Source organism: Lichenostomus cassidix, chromosome 2, assembly GCF_008360975.1.
Source record: "Lichenostomus cassidix isolate B80296 chromosome 2, HeHo_3.0, whole genome shotgun sequence".
NCBI lineage: Eukaryota > Metazoa > Chordata > Aves > Passeriformes > Meliphagidae > Lichenostomus > Lichenostomus cassidix.
This window is the reverse complement of record NC_139482.1, coordinates 99,094,224-99,121,671: the sequence shown is the minus strand read 5'-3', so window position 1 is coordinate 99,121,671 and position 27,448 is coordinate 99,094,224. Positions and strand designations below refer to the sequence as shown.

At 38.9% G+C, this 27,448-nt stretch overlaps 1 protein-coding gene across 4 annotated transcripts in view; it reads right to left on the bottom strand.

Moving 5' to 3' along the window:
• The window catches only part of SPIRE1 (spire type actin nucleation factor 1), a 124,931-nt gene that overhangs the window by 58,129 nt on the left and 39,354 nt on the right, over nt 1–27,448 (bottom strand). For all 4 annotated transcript variants that reach the window (XM_085052496.1, XM_085052499.1, XM_085052497.1 and 1 more), the window contains exon 3: nt 11,104–11,337. In XM_085052496.1, the coding sequence (XP_084908622.1) occupies nt 11,104–11,337 (234 nt within the window). The remainder of the gene's footprint in view (nt 1–11,103; nt 11,338–27,448) is intronic.

Genomic DNA, 27,448 nt, shown 5'->3' with positions numbered 1-27,448 from the left:
AATCCTTTTATTGTGGTAGGCACATAAGACAATAGAGGTTTGAGGGGGGTGACTAGTTATCTTGCTGGTTATCTCCCCTCAGCTGCTCACTGCCCTGCACCCAAGCACAAGCAATACCTGCCCAAGATTACAAACCTCCTGAGTTTCACCTTCACAGCAGGAAGTGTCCTGAGCACAACAGAAATGTCTGGCCTGTTTTACCTGCTCGCTTGACCATAAAACCAGGCTGAGGGCAGATAGGTGCCATCCATCCCCTGGAGATACAGCTGGAAGGAGAAGGCCATGTGCCCTCTCTCCCTGTCCTTCTTAGCCACTTGGTGGCAAAAAGTGGGTCCAGGTGGGAAAGCAAAGCCAACTAGTAGAGTTCTGAGGTATGTTTTTTTGGTTTTTAAAGGTTTCTGGTACGACAGATTTGAGCACTTCTGCTGTGGGTGATTCCATGAGGCCAAGTGTCCCAAGTGTCTCTGGCACCAGACTCCACTGGAAAGTCCCCGGCAAAGTGCCTTGGCTCCAAACACAGTAGGCACCATTACCAGGGCAAGAAATTGCAATAAACACCCTCCTTTGCTCACCAGCACACTCAAATGTGAAAAGGACTGACATCACCCTTTTAAAAGGAGCACAGTGGTTACTTTCAAAGTAAAGCTGACCATGTGTTGACCTCCAGTTACACTGCCCAGAATGAAAAATCAGGACAACTGTTTAAGACACCAAATGACATCACTTTAATTAATGAAACCTGTCTATCAACATAATTCACTTAAACACTTGTCACGTTCAAAGCTGCTTTAAAATTACTTTGAAGGGATTTACACGAACTGTCCCCAGCTTTCTTCATCAAGCTAAGGTACGAGAATCCCTTCACTTTCTCTATGGGTTTATAAGAAATTAAACATAAGGGCAAACACAAGGACAAAATTAACTCACTGAGTATTTTTATTTCCAAATGTGTGTTGCCTAGAAAACATATTCCTTATTTTTTTCCCCCTCTGAGCCATTACAAATAGTTCTAAGTGTGACATGCTGCTTCTGTCTGGACATGAAAAGACCTAATAAATCTTGCTAATACTGGCCTGAACTTTAGGTTTTTTATTTGTTTTTTTAACATCACAGAAGACTTTGTTTTTTTAAAACAAACCCTATAGCTCACTTGGTTCACTTAACACTGTCATGTTTTCAAACATTACCTTACAATCTTTCCTTTTTAAAAGGTGGATTGGGGATAGTGATACCTTACATCTACCTATGCAAGTGTATGTGACTGTATAAAATACATACGTGGGGGCTTGTTACATACAGTATGATGTAATGATAGATGTGAATTGATTAGAAGAGACCAGTTCATAAAGAGATTTGGCTTCGTGAGAATTTGCTGATTTAAAGCAAGTGTGGTCTTAATGCTCACATCAAGGAATCCTGGCAGAAAGGAAAAACAAATACAATGGCTCATTAGGACCTTCTTGTCCCAGCTCCAAGTTTGCTTTGTCCTAAGAGAAGGCAAAAACCCTCAAACCTAGTCAACCCGCTCAAAAAAAATCCCAACCACAGAACTCTGTTTTGGCTTAAATCACCCAAAGTATCATGTTCTTCCCTGCCAACATGAATGCAATAACTACAAAACAAGTGCCTGGTTTTTCTACTGCTGAAAATCAAGTTTCTAGCATCTTTCTCTGAGATGCAAATAGATAAATAACAACAAAACAAAGGGTTTTGTTCTCTCTTCAGGGCAGAGGCAATAAAACTCCTCTGTTTTCCATTCAACCAAGCTTCCGAAAACAGTCTTCCTAGTTCCTCCTTTACAGGCTTTACACAAAACAAACTGAGAGCAGCGTATGAAGCTCTGCCACTGTGTGCAGCTGCCTGCCCTTAGCACAATCCCTGAGCTCCCTGTCCTTGTCAGTCCCTAACTGACAGATAAATATTCCTCCTTAGAGGGTTTAGTTTGGGTCTCCAAACAACAACTACTCATGGTTGCTACAAAGCGCTGCCAGTTTGCTTTGCCCCCTCACATAAAATCCCTGAATTCCCATGCCTGCTACCTCTGTATAGAATCCAGGCTGCCCTACACCTTCCCTTCAGTAAATGCTCTGCCAAGCTCAGTAGATACAAGGAATTTATCTCCTGGGACCACTTTATTCAGCTGTACAGATTAGTGTGAGTTATCAGAAAGGCTGCTAGGTTAAAATCTTCAAATCATTCTCCACAATTCCGCATAACTGACTCACAGATGCACAAGCTTTGGGATGTATGGCCCAAAGTTTGCAGTGAGGAAAACCTAAAACTATATGACAAATGCACTGAAGCCATCACCCAGAGGAATACTGCTTTTCCCATTGTGTTATTTCATGAAAAATATTTACAAATCAATCACTTAAAACACACTCAGGGCCATGCATCCTGCAGACAATAATCTTTTGAAAGCCACCCCTTAGGAGTGCTTCAGTTACAATACTACTTCAGGAACTACATGTTTTAAACAAAAACCTACTGTAAAAACCTTTTACAAAGAAATGCAAAACATGCCCTGTCTCCAGACCAATCTTTGGGACAAATATGATATCCTGCCTTTTAGATTTAGATCTTCAGGGGTCAGCACGGTCTAGCAGACACTGGCAATTTGTATCAAATAGCCTTATCTCACTTAAATATTTTTCTAAAATACAGTAATGCAACAGTACACTAAGCAAAGGGGAGCAGAAAATAGCATAATGGGGGCACAGTAATCAAGAGCATACGAAAAGCATCACATAGATAAAAGAGAGAGATTATTATTTTGGACAATTAATGGTACTTTTAAATCAATTCTATGAACTTTCCTCCAAATGTTTAATTTATTTTTATACTATTACTGGCACTGAAATAAAAGCACCAAAAGAAACTGCCTCAAGCCCAAGGCTCCCTCTTGAATAATTCAAAAGCAAGAAGATCACAGTGGCTTAATTAAAGGGCTCTCCCTCCGTTTCTTTATTTTTTCCATGTTGCTGTTACAGGACAACACATCTCTGTAAGGAATTAAGTAATTTCGTGGCCTCTATGTAGTTTCCATTTTCTTTGGCAATCCACTTATATCTTTATAAGTGACTCTGGACTAGCAATATTGGCAACTGAAATGCACATAGTTTTTTACATAATTGCGATCAGCAAGATAAACTTCTTAGCACACTTACATTCAGTGATTTATGTCCTGGCAAGAGCTAGAAAAGGCAGAACTTCCACAGCCACTTTTCCTCTTAACCTCTCTGCTGAATAGGCTGATGGATTGTGAGGCCCTAACACCGCAGAGAAGTTAGGGGCTCCAAAATTAATAGCGGACAAGCACTTGGAGACTCTGCCATTGGACCTTTTCTTTCAGCCTGGAAGGCATAACATATCTTCCCCCAGCCAAATCAATCACACTAATCAAGAAGTTCTCCCCCACCCCATAAATCCTGCTTCTCTCACAGAGCACTACAGCTACAAGAACACCTACACTGCCCATTTCTAACAACAGCTTCATATGTACGACATAAAAACTGCAGGAAAGAACTTCCTCTGCTGTTGGAACATGGTGCATGAATGCAGCTACTGGGAATCTTCAGCACATAACACTACATATGGAAACTGCCCATCAGTTTTGCCAGTCAATGTCACCATTAACTCATCTACTAAAACATGTATCCCACATGTAATGTAAGCAATACATGCAGTCCGGAGAAGGCACCCTGGATATTCCTATGGCTTATGCCCTATGGCATGCTGACATTACATGGAAATCAAACACTTGTAGCTTACAGACATGATAGAAGATGTCATGGGAGCCTGTATAAGAATGGCCTTCACTTTTCAAGCAGCTGAAGGAGTCTGCAAAGATAAAAAGCTACCGGCATCATCACGAACACCCAAGGCTGCCAAGTCTACATGGGTGGAAACGATTCTGACATGATGAACCCTAACCAAATCCTAATGTAAGACAAGCTGCTGTCCTGCCTAATTTTTCTGAGCAGATCTACTGCCTCTACCAGGCTGACAGTGAATCTGAAAAACCCTTCATGGCCTTCTGTGCACGTATCAGTTTCAAGATCTGGAGAAGGGAGGTTGAGAGTTGGAAAGGGAGACTCAGGCAGATCTCTCCCTTCAGCTTTGGCCAGGTCAGGCTGCATTGCCTGGCTGAGTGCTGGAGTTAATCCACAGGGCAGAGAAGATAGGGGTCCTTTTTGTAATGGTGGCTCTGCTCTTCTCACTTTGTTATGAGTCACTACAGCTTTACTATGTTAATTGACCACTACCCTGATTTCCAGTCATTACTTAGAATTTCAAATTAATCTGATCAAACAGAACATACCTTCTGAAAGTAAACACTCATTGATCTACTTTAGTCTCCAGGGTATATTTTAGGCAGCGCAGGCTCACACAGATTCTTTGATACTTCAGATGTCTTATTTCTAACAGAATGCCTTCCATGTTTTAGAACTTGTATTTTTAATGGGATAGCTGGAGCTCTGTCATGACAAATTCTGCCTTTTATGCATTATGGGCCACCACTACCACCAAAGAATCCCTTCACCTGCAATAAAAAATGGAACTTTATTTTTACTTGTATAAAATTTTTATAATAGTTACAGCATAAAAGAGAGAGGGAAAAAGTCCCTGCCCTACTGTGCCTCTTTCAGATGCATAAGTGCCACACAAAAATTTCAGGTGTTTTCTAACCTCCCCATATATAAAAATAATCTGAACACCCCATCTGTGTTTCCTGTTTTTGTTGGACAACTCCTTGGATTCCTCAGACTATTTTAGACCTTAGACAGGTTATACCAGTATAATTATGTGAATTATGGGTACAGAGGTTTTTAACCAGTGTAGATGTACTACTGTGAGCCATAAATCATTGTAGAAAAGGTGATTTGGTTTTGTCTCCCAGCCTGGAGTAAGACACTCCAATCTAAGCCCACACTGATAGCAGGAATGTTTCCAAGAATAATTAAAGTAAGGAAAACAAAACCTTGTTCTTTTTAAATGGAAAGACCAAAGTCTTAAGGGACAACTTCCTTGCAAGTACATTTGGTATAATCCCTTCATATCAAAACCCTACTATAATTGTTAAATACGTTTATTTTAATAACAACATAGAGATATTGCTCATATGTTACAAACATTTAAACATGCAGAGACACTCCTGCTTTATTTTGCACAGTCTGTCCCCAGCTGAGCTCCATGGGCCTGCACACTACAGGAGCTTCAAACAGTGACTCCTTCCATGACTCAGCCAGGAACACTGTTTACTCTTCAGCTGCACCTGCACGATTGTTTGTGGTACAAAACAGATGAAGGAACTGATTAAAGAACAAAGGCAAACAAATAAACTTTTGGGATGCTTTGACTACACGTAGGTGACACAGACCCCAGCAAAGGTGACACGTCAGACATGAGAAACACCCTATGTTTTGAATGAATAACCATGATGTAGCAGGCTTGCTTGGACGAGAAGAAAAACAACAGGTTTACTGCATTTCTAAGACAACTCCAAGTTCTCTCAAAGAATGGTGAAAGAAGAAGAAAAGGCCTGTAAATGGGTCCTGTTCAGTCAAGATCCATATATTCCTTTGCTAATCCAATCTCAGTGATTGTTTTTTAAGAGTCCCAAAGGGAATGTTAGAGCACACACTCACCTCCTGAGCACAGGAGTTGAGCTCTGGTCTTTGTGACTTCACTGCTGAACTCCGAGATCCCACTTCTGTCAATGCAGCACAGAGGGAAAGGCTGGCCAGGATGTGCACTGACACAAGCTGTCTGCCTGGTCAGAGCAGCACCTGACAGACCACCTTCAGAGGCCCAAACTGCCCAGGGGCATCCATATGAGGGTGTCCTGTTATTGCAGTATGACATGGGGCTGTGCTTACAAAGTTGCTTTGGGAGATTTTGGGGTTTCTTTCTAGCTGACAGTCCCCAAAGAGTTAAACTGCAAAAAAAGGAACAGCCAAAGGAGAATCTGCCTTCCTCAGAACTTAAGAGGTACAAATACTAGATGGCTTCACTTTCAGAGACCCAAACAGATGGGACAGGAGGTTTCTCAATGTTACAAAAGGGGTCTCAGACAGCAGATCTATGTGACTGAAGAGCCACGAGTGGAAGATGATAACTTTTTGGTCAAGCCAGCCAAGTACTGTGAGAACAAAAGTGAAGAGAACTGAGGACATCCAACCCACTGCAATTTCAATGTCTCTCCATGCACATATGAGGCATAAATAATATTTTTCTAAAATGAGATCCACCAAGATAAAGACTAGCACATAAACATGTGAGTATAGGATTCAAGAGAAGGGAAAGAATCAGCTGCCTTTTTTGAGTGTGAGAATTTTCACAAATGGCCAATGATGCTGCATTCCGTTTTAATATAAAATGAACTGGCAACATCTGGGACTTTCTTTACCATCTAAGTAAGTTTCCAAACCTTTACCATCTTCACACAGAATTACAGTGTACACTGCAAATTGCTTGTTTTGAAATGAAGCATAAATACTGTTCTGTAGGCTCATACAAAAATGCTTAAGCCAGCCCAGCCTTGAACTGAATTACACTCACAGAAAGCCGCACCTTACTAAGCTTGGACTAGACAAAATTATGGGCCTTTGAATTTCAGTAACATGAACTCTTCAACTGTCTATCATAAACAAATACCCTGACTTGTTTTTAACTGCATTTTCTCATTCCTCTCTGACAGGTTCCCATATTATACTTACATGGGGTCACAGCATCTATATGATAATAGTCCTCAGACTCAGGAGTCTCCAAAATACTTAGATCGCAATGCAGATCTTCTTATCCTGTCTATAATAGCATCAAGACAGGACATACTTTTCTTTTCCCCTATAACCCTACACATGCCATAAATGGTTGATTTGTACTACCATCAGAGTGTGCAAAATGAAACAGAGACAGATCAATATCACCACTGTAAATTTCAGTTCCTTCCAGCTGAAAGGAGTCACCTGAATTTCCAGGATATATGAGTCACCTAGATGTACAAGTTTCTCATCTCATGACCATGCCAATGATTAAAATAACTGAAATGGGAGAGGAGGAGCATTTGAGGTTGAGAAAAACAATTTATTCTTCCTCTTTGCAAAGCACAAACATCATTTTCTACCAATAAAAAATATTACAAACTGCAGCCTCATTTATATTTCTCATAGTGAGATAACACAATACTGAACATGCTGCTCTGAAAAAAAAATTCATGCAAATTAAGTCAGCATGGAAATTTTCCATGTACAAGTTTTGTTTACTGTGGGATCTTGATCACTCACTCACCTTTGTGAGATGCATGACAGTTAATTTTTGGTCAGAATTAACAAACACTGTTACTGAACTACCTAAAAGTAATTAGTTAGGTAAGACCTGGGACCCGAAGCCATTGAGCACCAGAGACCCTCCACCTGTTTTTGTGTCCTAGACAAGGTGTGGCTTAGCTACAGATAAGGCTCCTGTTGAAAGCTGAGCTACCTTTTGGGATGAAAGGTGAACATAAGAGAATAGATACTGGTTCAGGCAGGGTGATGCCACTTTTATGTACCTTCTACAAGACCTGCAGAAAAAGGCAGCAAGGCAGTGACAAAGGTTAGTGTCATGACTTGCAGGTACAACTGACAGCACCTCTACAACACCTCTGCTCTCCAGAAGGGCTGAAGTAAAGTCTGGTACTGGCACTAGCGATTTGGCTACAATGACGTTCAAATCTGGAAGAAATTACAGGGCTAGGATGGCAGTTCGGCCCAGCAAATATCAGCACAGAATAAAACCTGCCATCAAAGCCTTATGAGGCTACATTTACATCTAGAATTAGAAAAGGGCGTTGACCTAGAATGAAGTATAATACTGGAGCTGGGTTTAGGGTTGGGGCTCAAGCCAGCAGATATTGATAAACTGCAGCTTAGAAAGCGCCTCTGGGTTAACATGAAAAATGTTGTTGGCTTAAACCATCTGACTGCAGAGATCTGTGGGATAAGGAGTGAGATAATGTTAAGATTAGGAGCAGAATTAGGGTTTGAGCATACTCTGCAAGAGGTTGATAAACTGCATCATCTTGTTTCAGTATCAGGGAGGGCCCCATGCTGTGATAAAGGTACCACATGACAGGACTTCCCACACCCTTAGCAAGCCCAACACTGCCCAGCATGCCAGGCCTTCTCTGTCTATATTCTCTGCTGACCAAGGCTTCCCAAGGTGTGCATGTGCTGCCACCCTGATGTGTTCCTGATCCCTCGGGATTACTGTGTGTGTACACTTGTGTCTTTGTGCACATGCCAAGCAAACCTGGCACTCCCAACATGTACAGATTTCCTGTACCATACATGTGCACAAAGTGGATGGAGCAGGGGAGAGGGATGCAAACAAGGAAAGCATCTGTCTGTAAAATGTCCAGTCTTTACTGTCTCCATTTCTCCCTTCATTTGCAGCAGGGCTGACACATCACAAATACATCAAAGACTAAAAGCTTCTGGCAACCAATGTCTCCTCTTTTCACAGATGCATTTTTAAAAACAGTAGGTCAAGTCTGGGCAGCAGGTTGGTCCTGCCAAGGAAATCAGAGGCTAAATCAGCCAAATATAACAAGAAGCAGCACAAAAGCTTGTCTGTGTCTTCCCCACTGGCTTTGCCAATGATGATCTTGGCAGTACCATTTAGCACTTACCCTTTTCCCAGTTCTTGGGAAACAGTGTTTGCCATATTACTCAGCATTTTCCAGGCCAGGGGGAGGGTTTTGGATTGACCTTGCTTACTTCACATTACAGAAAAGCCTGACACGTATCATAACTACCTCTCTGTTTTAATCCCAAAATATACTCACCCAAGTTAGTGATTAATAGTGAAAAATTCAGTCTTAGTGGCAGGCAGGCCTTGGACTGGACAATGACAGTTTTTGGAGGAGGAAGAACCATATAATCACTTTTCAAGGACAAAATAATTTCCAGACTGGAGACTACATAGTTAAAAACCTTAAAAATCAGTATTAATAGCACACAGTCCATCTCCACCAGTTTCCAAGCTTGTGATGTAGAGAATGCAGGGGAGGCAAGAACAACAGTTCTCAATTCAACAAGCAAGCCTCTTCAGCATTCACTACAAACTGTGGAGGAAAAACCTTCACAGTGAGTCTTGCTAAGAGGGACTTACAATAATGGAACCTCATGATCACAAGACCACACACTACTGTTGTGAAACAGTCACTGCGTAAATAAGGGTGTGGCCTCTAACATTTTACCACTGCTGGGGGAGAAAAAAAAGAGAAAACCACATGCAAAAGATGGTCTTACCCCTAAAAAGGTATGAAGAAAAAAAAGATCTTGCAAATCTGCACTCATGTAAAAAATAGGCAGAATGATGCTGCCATTCTAGTACTGTCAATGCAGTAATGACACAGAGTAGGGAATAAATGTCATTTACAGAGTTAAGCCTGCAGCACGTAATTTAGGCAACAGCAGTAACAGCAAGAAAAGAGAATTCCAATGGATGAAGGAATAAAAGTTAGGATGATGTACAAATGACTGCTGAATTTCAGTTTACTAAGATAAAAAAGCATGTCCAGAATGACAGAAAATTATTAGCAAGATATGATGATGAAGAAATAAAATGTAAGATGCTGATTTAAAAACATACAAACCATACAAGTCTGAGCAGGTACCTCAGACTAGCAGAGGTATTAACAAAGCCAAATGAAAAGGCAGCCATTTCATGGCCTTAACAGCTGAAACCTGTTGAATTTTCTTATCACTTTTGTATTTCAGGGATGTGTACACCAGTGTACCTAAAAGGAGTTCAGCAAAGTTTTCCAAACTTATCTTTCATTGTTTGCAGAAATCAAGTAAAGAACTTGCAAAATAATCACTTCCACAAAGCCACTGCCTTCAGTTCTGCGTATACAAAGGTCTTGTCTGCCTCAGCACTAAGTGAAACTTAGAGAGCACTTCAGCCAGCCAGGCCCTCCCCATCACAGGGGAGCAAAAGGCCATTTCATTAATTTCTCCCTCTGGCCTCTGCTTCTCTGAGGGAGGGAGGAAAAACCAAGGTATTAAGTGTTTAGCATTACTTCTCATGCAAGGAGGATGCAAAAGCACCTCTAAATTACTCCCTCTCCAGTCTCCTAAGAGTTTCTCTCTCCTGTTAACCCATCAGAACTGAAGGGTTTTAGTGGGGTCTTTTTTCTGAGTGCTAATGTGCCCCAATGGGCTATTTGGGACATTCTTCTGGTCTCAGCTTCCACCATGATGCTTAATTTCTGCGGTGCACTAAGCTTCTGGTCCTTGGAGATGACTTGCATTTATGAAAAAGCACTATAAACAGCTACATCCCCTGGTACAAGTTAGCATAACGTTTTCCAACTTGTATTAAATTCTCAGATTATTTCTGAGTTAAACCAATTATACAGTTGTTTTTCAACCATGCTTATTAATACTTCTGTCTTCACTAAAAGCACGCTGGGCTCTAAAACCTGCACAGAAGACTATTCTGTAGAAGATGTAGCATTAATACTTTTAAATCATTATTCACAGTAGCCCAGATAACATTAAAGAACCTGTCACGATTCAAATTCATAAGGTGTATTTCCAAATCTCACAACTCAGGTCAAGAAATGCAACCATAATGATCACCAATGAAATACTGTGTCCTGACTCAGTCCATACAAATAAGCTACTCGTATAAAAGCACTCCTTTACTCCTTTTATCCCCAGAAGGGGAGGGTGACAAGCGCAGGAACTGATAAGAAATAATTACCCTAATTACCTGCTAATGAAAAGGTGTATTAATTGGAACAGACCATGAAGTATCCAAGAGTACACAAAGTAATTCAACAGATGTTTACACTGGCAGGCTGACTATCCAGTGCAGAGATTAAATCAGATTGTGATATTAATGGCACATCCAATGCTGAAGTTGATAATGGATTTTCTGTTGCCTACTGTCAAACATGAAATACTACTGCATGTCATTTTCACAAGCAAACCTTAGAGAAAGACTTGGGAAATTAGAAAATGGCACAGCCAGTATCACACAGGACAATAACACAGAAAATAGAGTTGATTTTCTCATTGACAGAACTATCATATAAATTGCCCACTACTATACCTTCATGACATCTTTATAGGAGTGAATGGCCTCAACTTCCTCTTTGTCATCATCCTCATCCTCCACTCCTTCATCCAGAGCATCATATCCTTCATCCCTACTCCCATCTGTTTCTGTGGCATTAGTCATGTAGTCAATAAGCTGCTCCAGTGGAGGACTTAATTCCCGCTCTTCATTGTCCTTCAAACCATAGTCCAGGGCTTTATATATAATAATCCCTAGTGATTCAATAACCTGTAAAAGCAAAAAAGAAATATATATTAATGCCATTTATATGAATGAATAGGTCAAGCAAGGAACAACCTTTTTGGTGTTTGTGTGACAAACTCAGCAACCAAGAGGGCAATAAACATCAAAATCAAAGAGAAAAATGACACTAATATCTACAGTAGCACTTGAGTAATTTAGCATAGAACAAGCAAAAGCATGTCATACCACATACCTACTGCTTTCTTATTTCAATATTTGATAATGTTGAAATTAATAATTTAAAAACAAAGCAGGACCTTTTTAGATTATTTTCCCTTTTTCCTTCTAATACAACAAACGTCAAAGTAACATTACTATAGACTTTATAAGACTATATTGCATGAATATAACTTGTTTTTGTGGGGCAGGTGGGAAGAAATTAAAAGAAAGAATAAATTAACATGAAATGCCTTCCTCCTGTCACAGCTTAATGACATTTGGAAACTGCCCTTCAGTTTCTGTGTCTCTTCATTGACCTGAGAGGTGTCTGCACACAGCTGTGGATGTCCCTATATTGGCTCACTGAGCACTGGGACAGCAGCCCACAAGAACTCCTTTGCCTGTTGCACAGCTGCTGAAAGCACACATATTCCACTGAAACTACCAATGATTGTATTCCATAGTGACAAGGTAGTACCTCAATTTTTCATTGAATTGAAGCTTCTTATTTGTGCTCTGTCAAGAGCAAAGCAAGCCAATGACCTCTTACTCAGTGTGAGCTAGGAAAAGATTGCCATGAACATCCCATAATGCCAAATGCACATTTTTTCACTTGGCATTATTTTACTGAAGCTTCTAGCGTTTTAAAGATGTAAAGGAGATGGCATTTCAATCCGAGGAGTTTGAAAATGAGTATTAATGAACAGGGAAGGGAAAATGGGATTGCAATAGTAAACCACAAGAAGGTAATGTCACTGCTGGAAGATCCTTGTCTGACAACGGAAGTAGGACTGGAGTTATTGCATGTAATCTCTGATCTTCCTTGTGTGTTGGGACAGATAGCATGTCACACAAATTAGCAGACTCCAGTGTAGGAGTAGCTGGCACAGGAGCAACTTTAATAACAGGAGCATTTCTAAATATACCAAACCTTGTCATCAAATGCCATTTTCTCTAATCTGCCTTTTGGTATGATCCTGGTTGACACACTTTTTACTGCAGAGTTTTGAAATTCTATTTGGGTAAATAGGGACAACACAAAGGGATTCTTAAAACATTAAATTTTACTCTAACTGCTTACTTATTTCAGCACAGCAAAGTATTTTTGGTCTGAGAGGCTGTAGGTTAGCAAAGACTTAAAATCATTTCCCATTAGTTTATCTAGACAGACGATTTAATGAACTTGCTGTAGTCTGACAGCTTTACACTTGTGTACTTCATTCCTCTGTTGGGATTACTCTGCAGTGCAAATTCACTTTGCAAGACGGTGGCTAATAAGCAAAAAAACAAATTAAAAACCCAATACATATAACTCTTATAATTTATTTCCAATAATTTTGGTACCTTGGTTCAATATAAAAATTTCACACATGCTATTCCCTTGAAATGTGTTTATAAGTATTTATTAAAAAATGACATAAGGAAAGTGATTAGGCAAATTAGTGGGGGGAAAAAACCTGTCTAAATTTTTTCAGTTCAAAGAACAGCTTCTGACTTGGGAAATGCTATTGAGACAGCAAAGTATACCAGGGAAGCATCACTGCTTTCTTGCTCGGTTCTCATACCCTTCCCCTGACTTCTGCCACAACCCACTTTGGAGACAGGACACAGCACCATAGAGACCTTAAAAACAGCTCTAACAAATTAAACTTATATTTGTAGTGTATCTTGGTCACTTCTTAAGGAAGCTATTTTGTAAGAGCTGTCTTGTAAAGCTTGTATTGTTAAAAAGAAAAATCTGAAAATGTGGTAGTAGCACAAAGTAAAATATATCCATTCGAATGATAGACATGTTTCCTGTAAGTCAGGTTCTGAGTACAATCCCAACATACACCCCTTCAGCAACTGAAAGGGAACAAAGAATACCAAGTTAATTCCAGTTTGAAGGAGACTGAAATGAAGTATAACTGAATAATCACTTTGATACTTCGAGCACTCAAGAATAAATACAATATGAGTAATTTCTAACTTTAATAAAAAGTACATTTGAAAGGGCTTACCATACATGAGGACTGAAATGTTCAGATTAGAAGCAAAGAAAATTATGTCTTGTGCCATGCAGTGATGGCTGCTGAACACAGCTCCTGGATTCTGCTACCAACACTTCAAAAAAACAGAAGAGGGGATGGATAAAGGAAGTGCACTCTCTCTGCCTTCTTCTGTTTGGGAAGAGGATTAAGGCATTGAACAGCATCGTGGCTAAAACTGGATGACAGCTGCTGCTTTCTTTGATGTATCAGCAGAGGGGCTTTTGCAGCTCAGTAATATGGTTAGTGCATTTTTATGTACTGTGAACAGATTTCATAATACATGCAAAGCTGACACAACAGGAAATCCTGCAATGGCACCAAGGCAGAGCTATAGTTCAGTCTCTCAGCTCCTCATTTAGGAGACATGATCAAAACCCATATTCACTCAGTGACTGTCCATATCACAGATTCTTCTTGCTGGAAGACAAAGCAGCAAACAACTTAACTAAGTAACTTTGCTTTGACTTGTATTAAAACTGAAAACATTCAGTGCTTTCAGTAGTATCAGTTTACTAAGGATCCGGTAAACCATAAAATTGCCATATGAATATCAAACAAAAGTCAAAGATTGTGAACACTTCTTTCCATGGATAAAACTACTGATGCAACTTCATACATATAAAGCTTTCAGGTCTGTATAACTAGAAGCAAAATATAAAAGTCAACTGATTGCTGCTTCAACGCCTGAGTGCTGTCTCTTTGCCTGTAACACTAATCAAATACAAATGAGAAAAGGAAAAGCTTTTCACAGCTGAATGGATGAATTGATAAATAAGTGGGATTTTTGAGCTGGATAATCAGGGACTGTCACTTTTTAATTTTTTTAAAGCGTCAATTATTTACAAAGTAATCACGCATTCTAAACTTTACTGTTGGCCAATTTCACACAAAATAAAAACTTCTGGCACCTAACAAGTGACAAGTACTGATATAGTTTTCAATTATATGTGAAAACAGAGATATATTAAGAAAAACAAGGGTAAAATTGGACCTAGCAAAGCTTTTTTACACCACAGAGTTGCACACTGACACCCCAAGACAACTGCATGACACTGACATAAGTGTCATCACTAATAATAAATAATGCTGCTCAATTCAGGTAAAAACAAAAATCTGCATCTTGAGTTTTAGATCTCATTTGTTCCTGACTGATTTAAATTTCAGCAAAGGACCTGACCTCTGGAAATCAATCAGTGGATAAATAAACTTAAAAACTAAACAAGGAAGTCTGCATTATTATGCTTTACACCTTCTCATCAAGTTCTTTTGAAAGTCATGGCTTCAGACCAAAAAAAACCCCAACACACAAATAGTTCCCACAGACTGAACTTGTGCTTTGCTATGCTGAAATCATTAGTGAAAGGGCAATTTTGTCCCATCACAAGTGTTCCTCCAGTTTCTACACCAGTCTGGACTCATACTGCATGGTGTTTTTATAATAAATTGTGAGGAAGTTGCTGGAACACTTTGACTTCAAAAACAATGTAAAAACAATACCCACACACACCTTTTACACACGTGGCAGAAACAAAAACCAAATTATTCCGATAATTTTCATATACAAACACTGCCCAGAACTTTCTGTTCTGTATACCTTCCTCCAGCACATTAAAGCATGCCTCATGGACAGGGGTTCATTAGTGTTTTGTGTCTTTCATATGACTCAAATGATGCTCTTCCAATGAACACTGCCAATTTAACATTCTTGAACCCTTCAAATATACAGCCTTTGTACAGGAACCAAACAGGTTTGATACCTGCAAAGGTGCAATTATGACAAGTCCTTCACTTTGAGAAAAATCCTTTTTTCCCCTCAACATATGTATCTCCGTGGTTCTTGCTGAAGCCTAGATGAGAACAGGCAGAATCCCCATCTCACAGCACACATAATAGGGCACTGTCTGAGCTTTCATCCCCTTCCTAAGCCTGCCTCAATTTTTAAACAAAGCCTAAGGACAGGCTTGGACTTGCAGCAGCAAAGGACTATTTTTCAGCTCAAATGCCCATCCCTCCCTAAAGTTCTCCCTCCAAAAGTCGCTCAGGTTTTGTGTCCTTAAACTTGGATTAAAGATGCTGTAAAGCTCCAGCTCCTAAGGTGAATTAACTAACTCTGAACCTGCCCACAGGGGCCTCAGATGTGGCCACCAGCCACAACAATATTTGCATTACCACTGCACTGTCTTTTAAGAATTCCAAGAATTTTTTATTAAAAATGTGCAGTACAGTAATTATTTTTAAGTGCTTCCAGATTTTACCCAGATCTCCAACACACCAAATGAAGGAGAACAATTCTGCAGAGAGGTAAGAGTGTTGAGAGCTCAGGGCTGGCACTCCTTAGGGCAGAGCTTCTCTCCACCATCAACTCTGCCATCACCCATGATATTGGGCAGCACTTAGTCAGTCTGCAAAGACTACCCTGTCCTAATGCTGACTTTAAATTAGCCTGCCAGGAGCTCCACACTCAGGTGCTTCTGTGCTTCTGACACCTTAACACATGGCATAAACACAAACACCCTTGAAGTCAAGAGTTAGGTATCTTAAATACCTAACTCTTAAATACCTACATATTAGAAGACGAACACAAACAAGTTTTTGTGCTGAAATTCTGCGATATGGTCCAAAGGACTGGCATGTTAAAATGTTATGTAAAACCAACTTGTTCTTCTCTAGCTAGATGACAGAGGGAGAAAGCTTTTGCTCTGGGTCTCATTTCCATTTGTAATGAAGTAATTCGTTGTTTCTTCAGCGTTCAATTCTGGAACTGAAAAAGACCAGGCTTTTAGGAAAGGTGAACAAATAAAGGGGTTAGGATAACCCCACGTACATTTTTTTGGTTATTTACCTCATCCTGAGCGCACTACATAACTCTCAGGAGCATCTCATGGAAGAGCATGTCTAAATAGGAGGCTATGAGAGATGTGCTGCTGTCACTGCACACTGCAGGTACACTGATGGAGTTTTCACAAGAGCATTCCCAAGTGGAAACAGGGTAGCATTACCTAGGTTTTAATGGAGGGGGATGCTGCTAAATTTAGATATGGCATTCACTAAATTGGAGCAACTTGCAACAGACTGTCAAATGAGAACAGTGAAAAAACTTTCAAGTGCTTCCAGGAAAGCAGCAAAGATTTGGACTATTTCCAATGAATCAAATTAATCACTCATTTCCAAAGAATATAGACATAAGATACAGTATTATTTAACTTCTGGCTGATGTCAGTTTGCTACGGAAATAACAACATACTGCTTTCTGCAATAGAATGAGCCTTGCATTTTAAGTCAAAGCAAAAATGAAAACAAAGAAAAAAAATCAGAGTATGTCAGATTTAATAGAAAATAAATATGAGGCAAAATCAAATAAATCCCTTTAATGATATTCAGTCTGGTTTAGATACATTCAGAGTTAGGACAATTTCTCTACCATATTCAGAGATCTTTTTCAAAACCGTTTTATATCCTGAGTCTTTGAATGCACTAAGTGGGCAGAGAGACCTACTTAGAGAGTTCTTTGTACAATTCAGGTGTGCATTAAAGAGATTCAGTTCAAGAACTTTTGATCAAAGACACAGAACAAGCATAGAATGTACAAATGGGAGGCTAGCTTTGTTTTGTTTTGTTTTGTTCCCCCAAAGTGAATATATGAAAATTGAAGCAGTTAAATGTTGTTGGACACAGTTGCCTCGAGGAGTGTAGCAGTAATGTAACTGTAAATTTATTAAGGATCAAGTATAATACAAATCTCCAACTTATTCAAAGGTTCTGATAATTATAAATGTGGTTTTCAGTTGTTGAAATTTCACTATAGACATTATCCAAGGAGAATTATCATTTATTATAATAAACGAAAGCAGAATTTATTCTACTGTATCAGTCTCAATTTACCTTTTATCTGCTGAACTGAAACAAAACTGTCAATTTTCTTCCAGCTTTTGTTCAGACATTATAATCCCCAAGATCATGACAAATCATTACTCTGTTACTATGGAATTTATTCAACCTGAAGGAATTTCACCAAAGTGACAGTTCATACCCAGAGAAAAACAAAATTAAGTTCCCCAATTTAACTGTGGAGACTCCAGCAGTGGCTGAAACTTCATAAAAGAATTAGATGCAATAATTAGGTAACACAGATGGTGAGAGTCATTTGAAAGTCCTTAAATACACTACTACTCATATATGATCTATTATATCTATATGGTTCTATTCATATCCTTCTATTCAGTATAATATCAGGTCATATTATCCTGATCCCATTTAAATAAGGAGAATATGTTTTTTATCATAATTGAAAGACTGAAAATCCAACCATGTCACAATCTTCTATTCTAGTTCTGTTGCCTTTTTTTTTTAAATTTCATAAAACGTAGTTAAACATATACATATAGTTTTTAATAGAAATAGAAAGCAATCAGGTGAACTCCCCAGGTGAGGCAACAGAAGGAGCAAAGATTTCAGCTAACTACTAAAAACATAACCAGGCCACAGAAACACCAATGGGTTCAAATTTTATAACAGACAGAAATTGCCGTTTGTCCCATCAGCCTTTTGAATAAAGCTTTATCTAGATTACACAAGAGTATCAGATTAACTGCAGCAAGAGATTTGGCAGCGAGAGAGAACTAAGCAGCTCAAGGAAAACTGGTACAAAGGAGAGTGAGACTAGTTCAGTCGCTCTGATCCTGAAAATTCATGTGTGACTGGTTTAAGTTTGGCTGACGTTGCACACCTGCCCATGGTCTGTCAGACAAGATATAGAAGATAGATAATGAAGAGTTTACAGGAGCTTTGATTCAGTTCAATTTATGGTAGTCATGAAGCAGTTCAAAATCAATGCACTTTTATTCAAAACATCTACACAGTTCAATTACTCAAAGAGCCATTTTCTATGAACTGCTCAGCTTTCCCACATGGCCTTCATTTAAATCACCACAGTTCCCTGCTACAGGCTTAGCCCCCATTTAATTAATCCAAAAATTAAGGTGAGTAAACACTTGCTCTAATATAAACCATTTGTTCTCCTCTGAGTCAAGAACTTTCTCACACCTATTTTCCCCAAAATTAACAACTACAAAAGCTGGGCAAACAAAATACTGGTACAATGAAAGCTATTCTTTTAAATACAAATTCTTGATTAGTTCGAGTTTTACATTTGCACATACATCATGTAAGTTTTCCAGCAGTAATTCACAATAGGCTTTATAAAAGTTAGGCTGGTTTCACCGTATTTGTCAGGGCTATGCCTCCATTTCAAGCATTTCCCAGATTATGAACTTCACAGATACAGATGAAGCACCTGAAGAAGTTTACACAGAGTGGGGAACATGACAACTCCTATGGTTTGACTTTAGCTTTCCTCAAATCCGTGTTCCTCCATTCCTGAGAAAATACGTCTTTCTGTCTCCTAACAGACTTCTCTAGTCAGTCAAATTGTCCTAATTCCAAGAGTCCATGCATATAATCAAATATGTCAGAAAGAAGCCCCAATGTAACCACTCAACAGGTCCTTCTCAAAGTGATGTGCCACAAAAGAAGGCTGGTATATGCTGCTCCTTTCTAGTGACTGGAGTATTCATTAACCACAGACAAGGCAATACCAATTTAACACTGCTTGTCTTTGAGGTACTGCATATTCATGGCAAGTCACATAACCACCCATAAGAAGGCTGTTCTTTCCATCCATGCTGAAGGAGAAACTTCAAAGATATCTATGGGATGTTGCATTTTCACACAGCCACCTAAGAGAAACCTACACAACAACTTCTGGAAGGTCACTCAGTCATACCTAGGCCTCCTTCCTAAAGAAAATTATGGGAATTCACACATACAGCCTGTGACCAGAAAACTAAAACATCTGAGACTTTTACTGAGGGTTTTTTTGTTAGTCATACGTGTAAGGAAACTTCATGCTGACATAAGGACATACCTTGATTATGAAACATGGATTTTCACATGGACTATCATGATAGTCCAAGGAGTTACTAATGAGGCAGACACATTATTCATTTAGGTCACGTAGGATCTCTGAGCATGTCATGCAAAATATTACTGCAGGCTGACAAAGCCTCTGCAAAGCTCCTGATTTTATGAATATTCTTCCATGCCCTCTTCCCCATAAAAAGCAACATTGGACACAGGCATTTGGATCATTCTGAAACTCCTCCAAAACAGAGTGCCTAAGTGAACATAAAATATTTGAGTAACAAGCAAGGGGAGCTACTGCAAAATTGCCTTCAAGCACTTGTAATGGCCTTATTGGAAAGACAGGTATTTGCTAAAATTATTTTAAAAAGCACAAATAGGCACTGTTGACAAATTATCTACCTATAAAATGGCATTAGCTTGACATTATTTTTTTCAGGTCTGAAATTCAGATACAATCATAGCATGGAAGGCTGACTTACCCTACACCAAAGGGCAACAGAACAAGTAGCTGAAACTCAGCAAAAAGCTCAGCACCTGCTCTTAGGGCCACAAAACCCTAGAGAATCTTTTTATGAAATGTCACTCACGGATTTCTATTTCTATTTCCTTCTGAACAATGAAATTGCCACAGAAGAAATCCATATTAAGACACACCTCTATCACATATAAAAGCTACTGATATATAAAGCATACAGTTTATAACTTCAGGCATGAAGTACTTTAGCACAAGATATTCCAGCACCTGCCAGTTCTCAAAGTCATCAAAGAGCTGAACTGTGACAGTTTATTATCCATAATGGAACAGCCATATTCCTGGACGACAAATTGCTGAGCATTGTTCTACTGCTCTCTGCCAATGATGACAGTATCTATTTATTCTAGTAAGGAATAACAAAGATTTGCTTTCAGTCACAGCTCAAAAGTGTTACACTATTTAAAAAAAGCTTCGTATGGATTTTATGCTTAGATTTAAAACAAAAAAAAGCAAACCAACAACAAGACCAACCTCCAAAAACCACAACAAAACCAAAGCATTCCTGACTCTGCTGTCTGCAGAAACCTCTATCACACAGTCAAATTTTCTACAATGCTCAGCACCTACCCTTTGAATAAAGTACAGATATTATCCAGTTAACTCATATAGCTGCTTAGGTAGCAGCCAAGTTACCAAATATCCAGCCATTGGTGGAGAAGGATTAATTCCAACATTTCTATCTATGTAAGCTGCAAAGGTACTTGGGAACAAAAACACTCACCAAAAAAAAAAAGCCATATGCAGATCAACTAAACAGATTTACTGCCTCAAAAACCTATAATAAAATTATCTGCTCAATTTAGTGCATTTTGCACTGCCTGAGAAAGTTGAGTCTCACAGATTTAGGCCCAAAAGAGGTCTAAAAAGGACTTTCTCCCATGCTGAGACCTTGTTAATGGATGTGCTAAAGTTCCTGTACAAAAATGGATGTGCTAAAGCTCCTGTGCTCAGCCCAAGGAAAAGAGAGGTAGTTGAAGATGTGTGTTTGAGGTAACATGATAGCAAGGGGAAGGGAGAACATCAGGACAGAGTGACCTGTCACATCCATGGGAGCTCTAATGCAGTCCTACACAATTCATCCCTGGATCAAGGATTCACTACAGGCTCCCCAAAGCTTCCTGGCTGGCTTGTAAAGAACAGAGCTGAGCTCAGGTGGTACAAGGAGTATAAACCCCTTTGGACTTCTTTTGTTTTGGAAATGAAAATAATGCAGCAATATTACCCAGTCTTTCTAAACACATTATTACCTTTTCAATGACAAAAAAAAAACCTCTACCCAGAAAAAGCAAGTCAAGACATTATATTCACACTGCAGCGAGTTTCCCGATCTTTTGAAAATATCACACTTTGGGGGTAAAATATCAACTACAATTAAGGGTTTATAAGGTCCAGGTAAGTGTCACAATACCTCTGAGCCAGAATACAATTCCTCCCCCAGTTTTCTTGAAACAAAACAGCCAAAGACTTCAAATCCTAAATTTAGACCCATCTTTACACCCCCAACCTCCCCAACAAAATAAGCTGCACTGCCCTTCCTAAGGACATCACAAAGCACAGGCATTACCTCTTCTATCCAATATTGGAGCCAGTTTCAAATGTAGGAAGTGTATGGGGCTGAAGGTCTGTCCTGTGGGGTTTTCCTCATCACTCTTCCCTGTGAACCTCCACACTGGTCACTTCCCCTCTCCTCTAAGTTTTACCACCTGCTATATGAGGATATCAACCCATTTTCAAAGCTTTGCATAAGAAGTGCTGTGCAAGTCTAAATTATATTTCTGCATGACATGCACACAGACTTAAACACAGCTGGAAGTGCTTCTAATCATCCAGTTTTCCGTATGACTTTTGTTCCCTATAAACTAGAGGAAGGAAAAATGAAGAAAAGTACATGCCTGAGGCTAATGGTTAGGCTTATCAGCTGGGTGCAATGCAGCACATAAAGCTGCTTTTCTTTGGGAATATAAAGCAAGATGTAAGAGTGGTTTATTTAAATGTAAGTAGCATGGGTAGCCAGAGAAAACAGTTACTAAGGTTAGAATATCAGATTGTTCTAAACTTCACAGGAAGTAAACTCTGACAGCATCATCCCTTTGTCTTGTTATACCGATGTAATTATACCTACCAGTCCATACTCTAGAGAATTAATATCTTGAAGTTTAAGAAATGGGGGGGAAAAGCAAGGTTTTAATCATTTTTGACACTGTGGCTTTAAATTTTGATCCTTAATTTAATTAAGTATCCCTAATTATTTTTAATATCCTCTAAAACTGTAACATTTTGTAAACTCTTACATATCTATGCACCCTTTTGGGAACACCTTTTCTAACACACACAGCATGACAGTTCATATTACAGCTCAAACATAGATTGTCTGGCAATTATTAGACCAGCAAAATAAAAAAATGTTGTTTCTTCAGACAGTTCTCTTAACAAGGGGAAAAATTTTCCTAGAGGGAATAAAAAATATTAATTAATTAAAACCAAACCAAAACAAAAACACCCCCAACAACAATGAAAAAATAAAATAACCAAAACCCCAAAACACCACAAAAAACCCAACGACCAAACAGCAATGTAACAGTCAGAAGGTCCATTAAAGATAAAACACTAAATTCTGCTGGACTTCCATAAGAACCCCAGTTTTGGAATAGGAAAAGCACTCCTGCCTAGCCAAGAAACAAGTTATTTAAAAGTAATGTCCTTAGATTGGAGAGATATCCATTTGACTCCATCATAGAATCTTTTTCTCTTGTTCCCTTATTTTGGAGGCTCCCAAAAGTTTAAGAAATTAAGCATAAAAGAAAAATATCATTGTATTACAAACACATGCCTAGATTTCTTTGACTAAATAAGCAGTCATCAATACTCTTGGAAGACTTAAAGATCTTCAATCAAATCAGTTTGAAAGAGCATCTACTCAACTACCTCCAGGGACTCAAACATTCAGTATTTCAAGTGCCACTGAACAATATACACCTGTGAATTCTGTAGCAGAGAACGACAGCAGAATCTGTTTTTATTTTCTTTTCATGAACCCTTTGCATGGATTATTCCCACCAAACATGTAAATGTTACCATGTGAAAAGCCAACACCTCACAAGGGACAGGAGTCTTTGGTGAGGATCAGCACCACCAGTAAGTGTCAGACAAAGTGCAATGACACGATTTCAGAGAATGCTGCTTGTAAGGAATAACTATTACCTGCCAAACCAGAGGAGTGGGTGGGTGACATCCTTGTCATCCTCCCTGCCCCACATACCCCCTGCTAGCATCACAGGGCCTGTGTTGCAGTGTGGTCTGACAGCTCAGAAAACTGACTTAGCTGGGAAAAGGCACATTTTCCTGACCAGCTTAGGGAAAAAAAAATCCCCAACCAAAAACCTCAACAAACCCAAACCCAAACTCTCAGTGCATGTGCAGATGCACCCTGTGCTACCAGACATCAATGCTGCCTTTGGAGCAAAACAAAGCACAGCACAGTGGAAACCTCAAGTCTGTTCCTACCCATAAAAGAAATGTCTATTTTAACTGGAAGAGCTCAAAATAGCTTTAACAAAGAATGACTGCATGATTGTTTGCCATAACTATTTAATATATTTTGATAAAATGCGTGGTGTAATGTAATCCTTCCTCTAACAATTTTTCTGTGTTTTGACAATACGTTGTCTTCCCTAATCTCCAGTTTTAACCTATGAACATTGATTTTCACCAAAAATTTGTTATGACAAGTAGAACTAGGATGGGTAGGATGAGCTAGCTAGGAAAAAGTAGGAGGTTTTGCTTTGTATAGTTAAGATTAAAAGAAAAAAAAGAAAAAAGAAAAATGTTTGGTTATTTTAAAAATATGATATTAAGATGAATCAAATAAAATCAACCAACAGCAAGACATGATAAAATAAAAATGTTTAACAACAATAATAATAATAATATTTTAAACTAAAATTTATTAGTAAGAGAACTCTAATAACATTAGATATTTCAAAGTGGAGCAAAACACTAAATACAGTGTGTTCTTTTAGATTTTTCTTTTAACTGAATTAAGTAAAAACCCTTAAAATCAGGTTTATAAGGATTTTCCCAATAGACTCAAAGGTATTTTGATGGAGTAATATGTGACATTCCAACCAAGCCCAAGAGCAAAGGAACAAGCACACTAGAAACATAACCTTCGCTGCTCACTGCCCTTATCTAATTAAGCCAATAAAAGTGCTCTACCAGAAGAAATTAAGCTTTTCTCTGTCCTAGAAAGAGTTCTATTTTTAGATGGGAACGAATAATGTTTATAATAATTTTAAACACACCTCCCAGATAAAACACCTATTCCATGAAGTGACCAACCAGTGGGACTATGTGTCTGACCCAGACATTTGTATTAAATTTTTTTTTTCTTTATGCATAAGGTACACCTCAAACTGTGGATTACTGCTCACTGGAAAGCACGGCCTCAGGGATAAACTTCCTCCCTGAGGAGGAAGGAGCAGAGACTTCAGTTGTTGCTGCTCTTATGGGAATACTATATGAAATCTGTGTTAGGCAGAATTGCCAGCAGCCATCACAGATACAGATGGTAACAATTCCAGGGGAATTTTTAACTGAAGGCAAGCCTTAATATTCTTAGAGCATATGTGATATTTGCCCACATCTCTCTAGTCACTTGACTGCAGTTAATTTTTCTGGACTGACTTACAGATGCTTCCTCCAAACATACCTCATCCTACTATGAAATGTCCAAATTAACTCTCTGTTGGACTATTTTATTCTTTTCCATAGAGATTTTTTTTTAAAAAGAGATGGTTGAATGTTAACATTAAGCTGTTCACAACAGACCACTTGTCACTATTTTCTAAGGAACAGCAGCCATTAAACGTAGGAGAAGAAACTTGTGATGACTGTCAGACCTACCAGGTGTGCTACCAATTTACCAATTTTTCAGCATTTGTTACCAAGGGCCCATTTTTACATCTTTTGCTCAGTCACATTTTTGGGCTACAGCATTAAAAGATATACTGGATATGTTAAAAAAAAAAAAAATCTTTCTCTTCTGTAACTCACTAATTAAGAAGCAACTGCATACAAACTGTAACTGCATAGAAACCATTGTGTTTCTGCATTCATCACCCATCTTGTGATGAATGTGCTACCAGGCAGGATGATGTTTTCAGGCTCACTGTGGGTTGCTAAAGTGACGTAGCACGTACTAGGATAAAGTGCCCACAAGAAAAATGAGCTTTTGTTAACCTTACTAAAACAGGTTTTTGACTGACCATCTTATCCCTCGGGGATGTCACCTGAGGGTTTATGCTAACTGTTCAGAATAGTACTTCTGAAGTGAACCTCCCCATCATCACTCTCTGAGCTTCTGGTTTGCATCATGGAGTACTGTGCAGAATGGGGCTCCTTTTGGATGAAGCCAAAATGGAAGGTGAACTCCAAAATCTCACCTAAGGCACTCATTTTGCTGATGGCACACTCAGCCTCAGGTTCTCAGAAGAGAGCTCAGCTGAAATAAAGCAACTGGGATGTGTATTTGATGGACATGGGGTCCTCAACACAAACGTTGTTGCTCTACAGACTTGCAAAATGCTATTTGTTAATGCAGAAGACTGAGTTGAGACTGAAATGTCACAAATACCCTGAATGCAAGACTAAAAAACAACTGAGAAGTTGTAAAACAACCACAAAACTATTAAGCCACTATAGAAAGAACAACAGCAGCCAGTATCTTGGGCCAAATTCTGTAACAAAAAAGCTGCGGTTTTAGTTGCGCAGCTCAGATACACTTAGGTTTCTTTCTTGCTGCTACAATATTGTGAAACTGCAAGCAATTACCATCAGTATAGCATTACCAGGGGAATGTAATAACCACCATAATATAACCGATCTAAAATATAATTTGGAGCTTTGGATATTAAAAGGTGAAATAATACAGGTACACCTACACTGCAGTTCAAACTTACACCTACTACCCACTTTTCTTTACCCTATGTGAAAAAAATCCTATGTAGACTAGGCCATGGATACTTTAACTTAAGTTAAAAAAAGGAACTAAAAACCAGTGGGTAGTCTAACATTCATGACAAATGTTGTGGGGCTTTTTAAACAAATAGCTGTATACATACACATTGCTCAGCACTCTATTTGTCTTCTTTTACGACATCAATGTTTCTTACTGCAAGTCCAATTTTAATGAGACTGCACAAAATGAAATATGAATGAAAAAACCTAAAGTTAAATGCCAAACACCTACAAAAGGTGCTTACATCTTCTGGTACCTAAAAAAAGGGATTCAGGAAGGCCAGAGGGATTCTGGATTCTCTGCACTCACCAAATTTAGTCTGTCCCACCCCAAGGACAAATTACTTAACACTTTTCAACTGGCAACTGAGAGGACAGCAGCTTTTCAAGGAAAGCCAAAAAGGAATGCAGTTAAATTTTCTACGTTTTTCCTTTGTACTCTGCAAAATGAAACAATGACATTCATAGCCTTATAAAGGTAGGAAAGAAGGCATATGAAAAGAGCTATTAAGATGAAGTGACACACTTGACTAAAACACATTAGTTATTATATAATATAATATGATGTGATATATGATAGCGGGGCAAAAATATTCAAACAATAATAAGCACTTGCTTCATGACAACAAATATAAAATTAATTTGGACATGAGATAATATTTTTAATGTCATCTCACAGTGTTTGATCACTCTGCTTTTCAAAAATTCTCTGCTTTTTACCACAGATGTTGCAATAGGTTAAAAATCCCATACAGGCAAAACGCCCACATTTTTACTGACATGACCCTCACCTGAGATAATCTGCTTCCTATAGGAAATGTGTCATCTCAAAAAACCTGCACATGTGGTAAAGAGCAAGGGAGCTTTTGAGGGATCAGAATCGGGGGTGGGAAAGGGGAGGGGAACTGCAAGGAAACAGGATGCTTAAGGCGCTTAAGAGTAACTTACACCTCATACAACCATTCACACCTATGTGAAACTGCACTGCTGAGTCTCTGTGGGAAAAGAAAGGATCAAAAAGCCAAGCGAAAACTGATAACCTGTGTGAAATGCACCTGAAAATACTGCCATTAATTGTGATCCATGGTCCCTAAAACAAATGGCATTGGGAACACAAGTGGATGCAGTGCTTTAAGCCATCTTACCACAGAGATCTTTACCAAGGAGACCATCTCAAACCAGCATTTATTCCAAAGGGGAGATAACTTCCGAGCAGATCAGCATTTGTCCAACATCACCTGGAACAGTTTGCCAGGCTGAATCCACATTACAAGAGACTATAAAAGCCTCTAATGAGGACTTGACTCACAAAGCAGCATTGATGTACAAATCTACATTACAAGTAGTTATTGTAGTTATTTCACAATGCCCAGCCTGTGAGATGCAATCTCAGGTGGTCTACACCTGTTCTGCAGGGCTTCAGGCTGTCAAGGTC